The 13,725-nt window shown below is 47.0% G+C and overlaps 1 protein-coding gene across 1 annotated transcript in view; it reads left to right on the forward strand.

Moving 5' to 3' along the window:
- Nucleotides 1–1,338: 1,338 nt before the first annotated feature.
- Nucleotides 1,339–13,725, forward strand: part of Prdm6 (PR/SET domain 6) — a 97,325-nt gene continuing 84,938 nt past the window's right edge. Inside the window, exons 1-2 of the mRNA XM_027949367.2 lie at nt 1,339–1,942; nt 10,745–11,052. Coding sequence (XP_027805168.1) covers nt 1,339–1,942; nt 10,745–11,052 — 912 coding nt within the window. The remainder of the gene's footprint in view (nt 1,943–10,744; nt 11,053–13,725) is intronic.

Raw genomic sequence — 13,725 nt, forward strand, 5'->3', positions numbered from 1 at the left:
CCTGGAGGATTTATGTTAGAGGCTGCTTGGCGGGCAAGTCGACTCTGGCACCCAGCAGCACTCCAGGAAAAACCCAGCCGGGATAAAGTGCGAACTCGATCCGGGTTTGGGTCTACTCGCCCGGCGGCGCGCGCTTGTTCCGGAGCGGACACCGAGCGTCTGCAGAGATGCATTCTGGTTTCTGCATTCCCATTGCTTTCAGGATCAAGGCACTGCTCCGGCACCTACAAAACTCATATGGACAGAAAGAGACAACAGGCGAGCTGGAGACGTCACACCAAAAAAAGTGGGGGGTGGGAGGGCAGAGGAGGTATTTGTGCGAGAGAGGCGCACGGGCTGTAAGTGGGTCCAGCCGAGTTAGAACTTCCTTCTTCCCTCTCCCCTCCCCTTCGTTCTGGCCTGCCTCCCGCCTCCTCCCCCACCCCACTTTCCTTCTCTCTCTCTCTCTCTCTCTCTCTCTCTCTCTCTCACACACACACACACACACACACACACACACACAAACACACGCACACACTTGTATTTTGTGCTGTCGTAAAACCCACGTGTCCAGGCAGGAGGTTTCCAGAGTGGAGCCCAGGAGCCGGGACGCGACACCGGCCAAGCTCCAGCAGCCCACGGCAGCTACGTCCGGCTCGGGTACGCTTGCCCTCCGGCGCCCTCAGCGGGCCTACAAGTTCCTCGTTCAAATCCCTGGAGGGTTCCTGGCGGCGGGATCTCTAAGGCTCTCCACCCACACTGCCTGCGGGCATGTAGCGCACCCGGGACGCACACCCTCCGGCTCGCTAGCCCAGACCCCGCAAGCGCTCACACACCCGCCGCGGCTCCGAGTGGCTCTGAGTTTCCAGGTAAAGTGAGGCTCCCCTGGGGCTAGGAGTCTGGGGCCCCAAGGGTAGGGTGGTTGGAGGTCTCAGGTTGGGGGCGGGGGGCGAGACTGTCCCGCCTCCCAGCGCCTGAGGCCAACGCAGCTCGGGCGCTGCGCCACTTCGGCTCGGGTCGGCTCCAGGGCGCTGGCTGAGGGCGGGGGCTGCGTCTTGCAGCCGAGTTCCGCGGGGAAGCGCCTTCTCACCGGGTGCCAGCCTTGCACGGTGCAATCTGAGATCGCAGGCTGGAGGCAGTGTAGGGTGCGTGCAGCTACACGCGTGGCATGGCTTGGGAGTAAACTTTGAGCCCCGAGTTAGGAAAGAGGGAGCCGCCAAACCGGCTGCTGCAAGCGGAGCCAGGGGCTCTGGCGCTTGTTCCAGGGTCCCGGCGGCCCTCCTCCCAGACCCTCTTGCCCGGGACCGGGGTCTGGCTCACGTGCGCCCTCCTCTCTGCCCCCAGCTCCAGGCGTCGGACATGCTGAAGCCGGGAGACCCCGGCGGCTCGGCCTTCCTCAAAGTGGACCCAGCCTACCTGCAGCACTGGCAGCAACTCTTCCCTCACGGAGGCGGCGGCGGCCCGCTCAAAGGCAGCGGGGCCGCTGGTCCTCTGGGCGCGCCTCAGCCCCTGCAACCGCCGCCGCCACCGCCTCCGCCACCCCCGCCGGAGCGCTCCGAGCCTCCGCCGGACAGCCTGCGTCCGCGGCCGGCTTCGCTTTCCTCGGCTTCGTCCACCCCGGCTTCCTCCTCCACCTCAGCCTCTTCTGCCTCCTCCTGCGCTGCTGCCGCGGCAGCAGCCGCCGCCGCCGCGCTGGCGGGTCTCTCGGCTCTGCCGGTGGCGCAGCTGCCGGTGTTCGCGCCTCTAGCCGCCGCCACCGTGGCCACGGAGCCGCTGCCCCCAAAAGACTTGTGCCTAGGCGCTATCTCGGGCTCAGGGCTCACCAAGTGCGGCGGCGGCAGCGGGGATAGCCGGGGCGTCCCGCGCTTCCGCTGCAGCGCCGAGGAGCTGGACTATTACCTGTACGGCCAGCAGCGCATGGAGATCATCCCACTCAACCAGCACACCAGCGACCCCAACAACCGTACGTAGTCGCAACCTTCGCGCTTTCTCTTGTGGCGCCAGTTGGAGAGGCGGATCCGAATAGGGTGAAACCGGGTATGGGGTGCTGGTCCAAGATGCGGTCGGGCGCCTCCCAGATCACCGTAGCAAAAGTTTTCTGGCATTGTAGAAGGAAGAAAATGAAATGGGATGATCGGGTGGCACCTTGGTGTTATCTCTTTCCCCTTAATTCATCCCTTGCTTCACAGCCCCAAGTTATTAGGACCAGAGCTGCCTTCGAACCAGGCCATACAGACCCCCGCCCTCCTGTCGGACTGTGCTCTAGGTCGGGCTGGTACTGGTATCGCACTACGGGGAGTGCCCAGGATTGGTCCAGCCTAGCCTTAACCTGGACGAGGGAGGGACTCTCAGCTTTTCTGAGGAACGTGGAAGTCGGCGTTTGTTTTTATCTTTACACCTCATCTCTGGAGTTAACAGCATAAGCTCATTTTCGGGCCTCGGGTTGTCCGGAATCCTTCAGGAGCTGTTGGCTGGCGTGGCCTCACTCGAGTGGAGGTTCTGGATGACAATGGGTCTCTCCTTACAGACAGGCATTATTCATAGGTCTACTGTTTATTTAGAAAAGGAGGAAAAGAAAAATGCCTGATAATTTCCGACTTCAGGAAAGGGTCGTTCCCTGAGAATCCCGCATTCTTTGAGCACCCTTGATCCTGAAACGTTGGTTCATTTACTTACTTATTAAAGTTAAGAGTGACAGTAATTTAAGAAAAGAAGGTTACTGTCTTTACAGAAAATTGTGAATGCCTATCTAAACGCCAAGACTCTTCTTGCTCGGTTTCTATATTTACATTTTCAAATGCTTATGGCAAGTACAGTTCCATTTTGAGGTTTTGAAGCAAAACTCTTAATGAAAATCATGAATATGTAATTGCTTTATATCCATTTCTTCTGAGTAATTTCAGAAGTTATGGTGTACGTATGCCTAAAGCTTTGGGATTAGTGTTATACTTCCAGAGACCTTTGGAGATAACATTAAAGCAGACTAAGAAAATCACACTGAAAGCAAGACAGGTTTTGAAGGATCAGCATGCATTTCAGCTATTTTCTTCATCTGGCTTCTGTATGCGGAAAGTTGATCATAAGTATTTACGTTTATTCTATTTTGAAGAAGTTTCTTCTTGAAGAATATCTATCACTTCACAAACTTCTTAATTTGTTATAAAGGCAAAATAACTTGAGTTACAGCAATTTAAAGGAATCCCAAAGTAGTTGGTTGGATGGGAAAACATTGGATGTTAGCATAGTGATTGGGGTGTATTAATCTTTTCATAATGGTTGGAGATAATTGCTGTGATAACCAGAGATAATAATTACTACCCCCACCCCACCCCATTAACAACAATAAAAGCAGTTGTATTTACTTTTTTCCTTTCTACAATCTGAGGGTAAAGTACTGGTTTAAAATAGGAGTTTTAATCCTAATTTTGTATGCAGTTAAGAAAACTCATGTTTCAAAATTTCAGTTAACATTTTATAAAATTATATTCTTGTAATGGATTTTTAAAAAATATTTATTTCCGAATGAATTTCTTACTTGCGTTGTTTTCAAAGCAGTTCTTTTAAAATGTGGGGAAAATAATAAATGCTTCAGAAAAGGCGTTTCTTACTGCTCTGTGGATTATAGCCATTGTAGGTTGGGCATGCCTCATGAAGCTTGCACAGTGTTCTGAATTTAACAGTGCTGGAAAAGACAACAGCAGCACACCCCAAAGCCCTGACTGTGTGTCAGACTCCCTAAATTGTTTACAAATGCAGTCTTGAGATTTATTATATTTTCACTACAGGAAATGTAGACTAGTCAGAGAAAGAATTAGGATAGATTACTAATTAATATATGGATATTGAACCAGTTTATTGCCTAGGTATCTTTTTTTCTGATTGGAGGAAATGAGTTATGATTTTATTTAAATTATTCCTGTTGTGTTCATCTTCTGGCATCTCCTTTTGAGTCAGTTGGACTGTTTCAATATTTAGAGTGCAGGGCAAGGGGTGGGGGAAGAAGTTAGAATGTCCTCTTAAAGTTATACCCAAAGTTGGTCACTAATTAAAGGGACATTGAGAAAGAAAATAAAAAGCTAAGGTAGCTCTGGGTAATGCTGGAAGACCAGGCCTCCCGTTCTAGGAACTTCTCAAGAGAAACAAGCTTAGGCACTCATGAAAATATGGGATGTGTTTTACAAAGATGAAAAGTGATTGAGCTTAACCTAACTAGGGGCTTAAAACAAATTACAAATGCAAAAACTGAGACACTTTCCCCTCTTGGTTTAGGAAGTTGATGTGCAGATCACTTGAAAGACTGAAAATAAAAGCTTCTCATTCCCCTGTTGTGTGTGGGTGGGGTGTGGTGAGAGGCAGGGTGGAGGCAGAAGAGAAGCACCTATTAATTTATCATGTGTAGATTGTCTAGTGTTCCTTTTAGTTTCTTGCCATTTCCCTCTAACAGAAATCTGTGAAATGACCACTCAACCTTGCTTCATTTTGTCACTTTGTATTTTAAAGAGTATCCAGTACATTTTCTCTTTTTCTTACTAGGCAAAGAAAGGGGTTTCCTTATTTCTCCCTTCCCTTTAGAAGAATAACTTTTGCCTGGCATCAGCAATATATAATATTCTCTGTAAAAAAAAAAAAAAAAAAAAAAAAAAAAAAAAAAAAAAAAAAAAAAGAACCCAGTAACACTTGTTTCACCCTGAAACTTTAGTGTCCATCTATGGCAAATGCCATAGTGAAGGAGCTTGTAGATCTTTCACACAAAAAGATTTTAAAACGGCTCAAACTGCAAGTTAGCCCAAGCGAGCTCCTCCGGTATATTTCTGTTATCTAACTCCGTGCATCAGTTTACTGTGATTGAACATGCTTTCCACTGAAGCTCTGAATGCTCAGCAGCTACTGCTGCTTCTCCTAAAAGTCAAGTGCTGCGTCGTGTAGTACGCAGGGGAAGGGGTGGGGGCGAGGCTCTGGGGCTTTTCTTAACGTCTTGTATTACTGCCCCCATTAGCTTCTGAGTTGCTTGAAGCTGTTTCCGTCAGGCTTCCAGCACAGCGGTCGCTTCTTGGGCTCTGGGAATTGGTATGTTGTGTGTGACCTTGTCGCTACTCTTGGAAGGGAGCGAGACGCCGTCACTGGGCTTGCCTGGCGTTTGTACGGAGGACCTTAGGTCGTCTTTCCGCACAGCCCAATTAGTTTTTTAATACGCTTTGGTAAGAATTTCCTTCCTAGTATCAGACAGGGAGGTGGGAAATAAGACACCTTTTGGATTTCTAGACGTAGAGTTGAGCCACCCTTAATCTTTCCTAGTTGGGGGTCTCTATCCACTCCGATTTGCTGGAACCCTCCTGCGCAAGGTATAGAATGAATCAACAGAGCCGGTGTGGGCACCAGTGTAGGAACAGGATTGGAGGCCCCACTGTTGGCAGCGTCACACTTGCCAAAAGTTTGGGGAGAAGGGCTGGGGAGAGAAGGAAATCTGGGGCTAGGACTGGCTTGTCTGGTTGCTAGGGCCCCTGCTATAGGATCTGGGAAAGAAATAAGGAAGGGAGAGTGTTTTCTGACCTTGCACTAATCCGGGTTAGAAAACGCAGAGTCTTCTTTGGGGAGCTTGGAACCCAGTGGTCAGTGGTCCACCAGTAGGCTCTGCGTGCCACCTAGGCACATCCTCTGTGCTCCTCCTGCCGCGTCTCCACAATCAGTGACCAGCTAGCGATTTAGATTTCAGACTCGGTCCCCGGTGGGAGGGAGGCTCAGAGTCGGTGTGTGGGCTTTTATGTTGTTCTATTTTTCTTTTTCTCTTTTCTCTCTTTTTATGTGCTGGCCCAGCCCCATCCTGTAACACACATGATTTAGCTATTTTACATCATTCGTTATCTAGCGCCCTGAAACTGAACATAGAGTCATATATTAGATTGAGGTTAGAAGAGGTGGCGACTGTTTATTTAAGGTGATAAAATGGTCCATCAGCAGTAATCTCCATCGATATGTGCCACCAGGAGATGAAGGATGAGGGGACAAGCCACAATTAATTGCCCTATAGTTTTGTAGGAGAGAGTGAGCCAGCCCAGACCCGCTTCGATCTCCTCTCCCGACTCCTATTCATCATCTCCGCATTGTATATGGCGGCCTCACAGGGGCAGGGGCCGGCGAGGTTTATCTCCGCGTAATATTCTCTCACCCTCACACACAGGCGCTCCCATTTAATTTATTAATACAGTCATCGGAAGACAAATAAAATCCACATTTTTCCCTTCCCCCTTTCTTCCCTCCCCTTTTTGTTTCCCCCACTTGGTCCCAGGGCCAAGGCGGCAGCCAGGCGGGGCAGAGAAAGCCTAGCGCATCTGCAATTCGCGGGGGCGGGGAGCTTTAAACTCCAGTAGAGAGGGAGTCCCCGAGAGGATGCTAGGAGAGCAGCCCAGCTGGGACACAACCACAATCGACTCCTCTTTCTGTGGCCTCCCCTTTCCTAACCCTCCTCGGCCTCAGGATTTGCTTCTAGAACTGCTCCGGGGACTTTCGGAGACCCTTGCTCGCTGGAAAAGTGAGCCCAGTGTGTGTCAGGGTGCAGCGGGGCCTTCGGAATGTGGGTGGCAGCGGCCACGCCTGGTGACCCACCTCGTGCAGAAGCGGGACAAGGCCTTCACAACGCAAATTTCGGTGCGAGGCTTGGGCTCCCCATCGCGCCCATCATTTGCACTGCCCCCATTCCATCCAGCCTGTAGTGTGGGAAGGCAGGAAGAACAGTGAGGTCTGACGCGTGGGGGAGCGTGAACCCTGGTCCTAAGGTTCCCAGCTGCCGAGATCAGTCTGCCTTTGGCTGCTAGTTCAGTTAGTCATCCCCACCACTACCTAGGGTGCACGCGTCTCTGCCAGCAGGCGGCACTCCCGGGGTCGCGTCGCCGGGCACAGATCGATGGGCGTTGGCCTCTAGGGTTCAGCTTGACGGGCTGAGGGCTGCAACCTCAGCGGTCAGGGAGGATTTACAGCCCAAGCCTGTACCGCCGCCCAGGCGGGAAAGCAAGCTTTTCATCTCTACTCTTCGGTTCAGCTAACAGATCGCAGTAAAGTCGGGCAGAAGCATTGGAGAGGCTTTGAGGAAAGGCTTGGCGTGGCGGGCACTCGCCGGCTCTGACTATGCCCAATACGTACCTTTGGGCCTTTCCATACACCAAAAGCCCTGGAGCGTTTTATATTTCACTTTTCCTAGAATGAGAAATGAAAATCCAGAAAAGAAAACTATGGCTTGCTTTGCCCCCTTTACCTTAATATAGATTCATTTAAAATGATAATGATAAAAAGTAAATACACTTGTAAAAAAAATTCACACAATAAGAATATGAAAGGAAGAGTGAAAGTCTGCTCTCCACTTGGACAGGCCTTCTGAAGTCAGTAGGTGAACAAGTCTGCAACCTAATGATGATCCCGTGCCTGAATCAGGGACCCATAGACAGCTCAAGATAGAAAGGGGACTATGATAATTTATACTCCCTAATGCTAAAATCAGGTTTCGAAGACTCTCTCGGAGAATATGAAAATCTCATACATATTGAAATTTTTATGAATAATAATTATGAACTTGTATAAAAACTCCATCTCTGATTTTGAAAGTGGGAATATTTATGTGTCTTCTCCTTATGAATGCAACTGGACTTGTCTTATGTATTGCTTGGACTGAAATGCTGTGTGTAATGTGAATGTGTATGTGTGCATATATATAATGGTGACATATATAATATATTGTGTTGTATGTATATTTATAAGTAGTTTGGGGATTTAACCTTCTCTGTCAAATCTTTTCATGTAGGTGTTTATGGCTGGCTGGCTAGAAAACACCTTACTAAAATATTTGTCAACTTGTGACATATTTGTCAACCCTGGGAAGTAAGTTACTGAGTTTAACTTTGTCAAACTACTCTGGGATTCTAAGAAATAAGAAGTAAAATGTTTTTAGATAGAGAGATCTTTTGTATTAAAAACATTAGCATATAACATAAAGTTGGCAATCCAACTTTTCGGGCAGAATATTTTGATAAAACTCAAAGTAGTTTACAAATTAAACTCATGTTGGGTGGGTTAGTTAAAGTGGATTGGATCTGTCTACTTTACAGTGGACTTAATGTACAAGTGGTCTTTAAGGTATTGGGGGAGCCTAGGTTTTTTTCAGTACTCTGCAAAATACTACTATTAAGTTTTTTTGTTTTGTTTTTTTCATGAGACTTGAAGAGAGGGCTTTAGAGGACTTCTTGGAGAAAGAACTTAACTTTAGTTTTATTGACATTCATTACAAATATTATTAGAAGTGTGCTTCTTGTCTGTGGTGGATAGTGGCTGGAGTTTATTGCTCCTTATTTTATTACTGATTTAATTGATGCGATTTTGTTTGTGGAGATATTGGAAGTTGATAGAATCTCTGGTAAAGGCCATTAGGAGTATGAATAGTAAATGTTTTTGCTTCTCACCCTTTGCTTCATTGAGTCAACCAGGAAGAAAAAATCGGTTAAGCAACTCTCTGAGGGTGATTTATATTTATTTTCATGGGCACATTGCCTTTGCTTATTGTCACTTGTTTTTTTAACCATTTTTGCTAGGTGCTGAAAGGCCATCTCCAAAGTTAGACACTAACATTCATAATTATGGACATTAGCTATTTACTTTCCTATCCATTATCTTAGTTTCCCCATAATCTAAGAGTGTGGGAAATAGAGATATCTCTGTAACTTAATTATGCCAAAGCAGTTTTGTGGCCTCTCCCCAATAGTTAGTAAAGTGAACTATTTCAGTTCTATTGGTTGATTCACAATTGGTCAACTTGCAATTCTGGTGATGCATTATTTGACTCATCTGCAAAATAAGAATCATGATACTATAGTGGCAGTATGGCTCAAGATATATGCATAGAACATAGTAGGCACTCAGTAAAGGTATTGTCTTTCCTTTTTCCATTCCCACATTGTTAAGTTTTTATTTTGACTATCAAAAGCTTGAGAGGGTGTGTGAAATATGTGTGTTTTGGAGGAGCTGACTTATGGATAAGTGTTTGCCTACTTCTGTCTAGGCCCTTGGTTCAAAAGTGTAGCTTTAACAGTTTTAATATTAGCTTGTCACTTACAAAGAGAAACCTTTGTGTTAAGGGAGGCTCAGACACTTCACCACCTGCAAAAACAGGTGGTTGCTTCTCACCTGAGAGGCATGGTGATGGACTCCAAGAAGTCGAATTCAGAATGTTCCCTCATTCCTTGGGCTATCTGGGGAAGGAGTAGAGGGGGACCACCAGCTGGTTGGCATCCCTTCCACTGAGAAAGGATGCTCACATAGTCAATCCTGGCTGCTGTGAGGTAAATGGTTAGTGGTGGGTTTGCTCATCATAATGGATTGTGATTCCCTGTTCCTGAAAAGTTCCTCACCAATACACATTATTACAAGTTCTTTGAGTGTTTCTGCACAGTGACACACCCAGGGTGATCCATCAGGCCTACCTGTAACAAAGGCCCAGCGCAGGTGCCTCAGGCCCTGAGAGCCGCTGTCCCAGCACCGGCACATCTGATGGTGACTGCATCTCACCATCTCTACGAGTCCAGACTGCGTTGCTTGAGGCTCCCCAGGGAGGGTGGGCCTGGGAGACCAGGTCGCGCCGGCGGGCGCCGAGGCTGCCTCCTCTGGGCAGGCCTGCCGCGCCGGGGCGCAGACACCGCGGCTCCGTCAGGCCCATTAATAACCCGGAGGGCACTGCGGTCCGACAGCACGGTCTCTTTTCCTGCTCCCCCCCCCCCCCCGGGCTGCCTGGCCCCTTTGAGGGACACTGGGTGCTCATGACTAGCCCGCTGTAGGGTGGAGGTCCTCTTGCGCTCAGGGTTGCTCTGGAGAAAGTCGGAGTGGGACAGCTTCAGCAATAGTTTCATTCAGTTTACTGCAAAAGATAATCTCATTTCGCCTTAGGATCAGCCGGAAGAGGTCAGGAGTTGGGCCTTCTCCATTGAACCATTACCCTGATCATTAGATTTGCTCTTAGTTTCTGCTTCTGAGAAGAGCTTTTGCGCAATTACAGACACACCTAACCCCCCAGAACAGTCTCCCAGTCTCCACTCGCCCCTTCCTGGCTGGAATCCCTGAAGTGGGCGACGGCAGGGAAGTCAGAGGCTAGTGTCCAATTTCCCCGCAGCCTCCAGGGGCTGGGACCTGAGCTTCAACCTTGCCCCAGGCGGGCTCTGCCTGCGCAGGTTTTTGAGAAGACGCGATGTCTGTTGCCCACCTGCCTTGGTGATTTTAAAACGTCTCTTCTCAAATTGTAAAAAGAGGAAAACCAAATCTCAGAAGACCAATGTAGAATCTCTGAAATATCAGATTGGACAAAAGACGGACTTTGGGTGGCGGGTATGATGGTAAACACTTCCTGAAACGCCTGATAGAAGTCTTTGGACCTGGCTTCTCGGGTGACAGAGAGAAGGGAAGAGGCAGAGAAAGAGGGAGAAAGAGAGGTGGAAACCTGGAGGAGAGGCCTTGGGCATTCGGTTCTGTGCGGAGCGCGAAGATGTTATCAGCATCCAGCTCCAAACGTGTTTTGGAGCCCAGGGTCCCAACCAGGCAGATTTGGGTGCTAAGGCGCGGGCCCTTCTCTCCTACTCCTGGTGGCCTCGGCGCCCCCGTGGCGTCACCGGCCCCCCACCCCGCCCCACAGGTGGCCGATCCTGGCGGGCTTAGATGCTACCAGCAAATGATAAGCTGCCTCAGATACCAGGTTAACCCTCTTCCTTCCTTTCCTCTCGCGTGTCTCCTGCAGGTTGCGATATGTGCGCGGACAACCGCAACGGCGAGTGCCCCATGCACGGCCCGCTGCACTCGCTGCGCCGGCTCGTGGGCACCAGCAGCGCCGCGGCCGCCGCACCTCCACCGGAGCTGCCTGAGTGGCTTCGGGACCTGCCAAGGGAGGTGTGCTTGTGCACCAGTACTGTGCCGGGCCTGGCGTATGGCATCTGCGCGGCACAAAGGATACAACAGGGTACCTGGATTGGGCCATTCCAGGGCGTGCTCCTGCCCCCGGAGAAGGTGCAGGCGGGCGCGGTGAGGAACACGCAGCATCTCTGGGAGGTAAGTGGAGTGGCGTCCCACTTCTGAGCACCTCACCACCCATCAGTAACCTGGGCCAGCACAGAGCCTAGTCCTTAGCAGGTGGCAACCTCAGAAGAGCCTCCCTTAAGCTCCAAGAGGATGTTGGAGAACAGATTTCCCTGGTCTGTAGAAAATGCCTGAAGCACCTTGGGTGAGGAGGTTAGCCCAGTAGCATCTGGCAAAATGTCAAATTAGCCCTCAGGGCCTACTGGTTTCTAAAGACAGAGCCACCTTAACCTGCTTCTGTTCCAGCTGGGATGTATTTGACCACTGGTCTGTCTGCAGCTTGAGAAAAAGAAAACAGGCTAAGGAGATGGAGCAGAGACATTGGGCTTTGGGTTGACTTTTATGTCCCATTTAAGCTCTTCCATTGTTTCTGGGCCTAGGGCAGGAAGAAACAAAAGCACAGAGAGGAGATGAGATGAGGTGGGGCTTATTATATAAAGAGGTTTATTTTTCTCTTTGTATTTGCTGAATGAGAGAGACCCAAACACTTTTCACAACGTCCAAAGTGCCCAAGCACTTTGTAAATTATATTGTAAATTTAAAGATTACAATTTTTTCTTCTTTCTGAGAAAGTGAAATTCTGCAATTTTCAATAAAATGGAAAATCGAAATATGGGGAAACTCTGAGCATTTTTTTTTTTTTTTGGTAACCCAATATCTGATGCTATTATTTAAAAATAACTTATCTGAAAAATGTTAAATTAAGATTTCTTCCAGGGTTTCCTGGTTGATTATTGAGGTCCACTCTTGTAGAGATAGACAATTATCATTAGGAAATCCCCAACTGATTCTAGCCACTTTCACTCATGGAAAGTTATTTATGAAATAAAAGATGCTATAAATCATAACCTTAACTAATATGTAAATCTGACTATAGCCAGGTGAAATAATGAAGTAGAAACAGTCAGAAAAGAAAGCTTCTTAATTACCAAGTGGCAAATTGACGTGGGCCTCAGAGTTCCAATAACGGGATATTTCGGCAACACTTAGCTCAGTGGCTTGTCAACATGATCACTTTTACTGTGAGATGCCTCACAGTCACTAAATAAAACTCATGGGACTCAATAATCCACTCAAACGTTTGTTGAGCCCCAATTCATGCCAGTACTATATCAGGTCCTAGAGATACAGTATCCTGGAGATAGTGTTATGAAAAACAAACATGGTGTCCAGAAACCCCACATGACTATTGGGATTGGGGTGTTGAGGCCTGTATTTACAAAGCTCCCTTTGATGGAGGAGGAGCTGAATGTGTGAGCCCAATGTGAGGACGTGGCAGCCTATAGGCTACCTTCCTCACAGTAGTCCCCCAGAGTCTTACACCCAGCTCCCCCAGGTTCCACTTTACTCCTAAACTGTTGTTGGTAAACATTTATACCCTTTCCATCTTTCAGAAAAGGATTCCTGAGCAAGGGGTAAAAAATGGGCATATGGGGCTTTTCTTAAAAATAAAAAGAGCAGATGGGGCTTTTCTTAAAAGTAAAAAAAGAAACATTTAATTTCTAAAGCAGGGCAGGAGAAAATGGTTTGGTGCGTAGGTCCATGTAGGTAGTTTAGAAGTTAGAGCTTAGACATAGGAAAACTGACAACTGGAACATAATCAAAGCATCTGGTTTTGAATCATTTCCTAATTATTGTTATTTGTTTGTTTCTGAATACTTAGTTGTAACTTCTAATGTGGGTTAAAGTTTAAAACCATTTTCAAGCACTTTTCAGATTCCAGTGGTGTTATTAGGAACAGTAATATCATGTAATTAGGGGTCTGCCAGTTCTTTTCTTGGGGAGACTGTAAAGTAGTTGTTCTGTGCTACAGATTTGTTCTATCTGAAAATGTTAAACTGACAACTAGTATATTGCCCTCTGACGTCAATTTTTTAGAGTACAGAAGACAAAATTATAAATGTGAATAAAAAGATACCAGTTAAAAAAAATTTTTTTTTCGAGAAGGCTTTAAATGATTGGAATATTGGCAGAGGGCCACTACACATATAGAATAGGATAGTTTATATTAACACAGTGGTGGGACCTTTCTTTGATACTTTTACTTGTACTTAATGAAATTAAACTTCTATTATAGTAAAGAGACTGGGGCATGTAGTCTGCTTTCTTCTTTTTCTTGGGGCTTCTGTAGATATAAAATGAGTCTTACCTGTTGTTTGGGGTGAGTCAGGAGGAATATAGAGTTAGTTCTGTGATATAAGAAGGACTTACTTGGTGTATGCCTAAATGATATAAAAGTCCCTACTCCTAAATTCAAGACATATTAATATATTTATTTTAGTCATTTGTACAATAGTTATAATAATACACATTTGGGGGATTGAAGGAATACTAAGACTTCAGCTATGTACAGTGTTCCTGGGACTTCATAAAAAACACAACTAACCAGGGCCAGGTCATGTAGTGCCAACGTCTATTTGTAAAATACAACTCTTTTAAAAATAAATTTCAGATTTTTATTAGCATAATTACTTTTTAAGGTATGAAGTACAAATTTATTTTTAATTTTAAGCATCATAATTTATGAAATGTGACTATTTAGGTACATTTATGACCGAAGATTCTCGTTTTTTAAATTTTATTTTTTCCTTTTAAACCTAAATTCTGATGTGAAAAAATTAATTTCCCAGGGCTTCGTACATGCTA

This window comes from Marmota flaviventris, chromosome 5 (assembly GCF_047511675.1).
Source record: "Marmota flaviventris isolate mMarFla1 chromosome 5, mMarFla1.hap1, whole genome shotgun sequence".
NCBI lineage: Eukaryota > Metazoa > Chordata > Mammalia > Rodentia > Sciuridae > Marmota > Marmota flaviventris.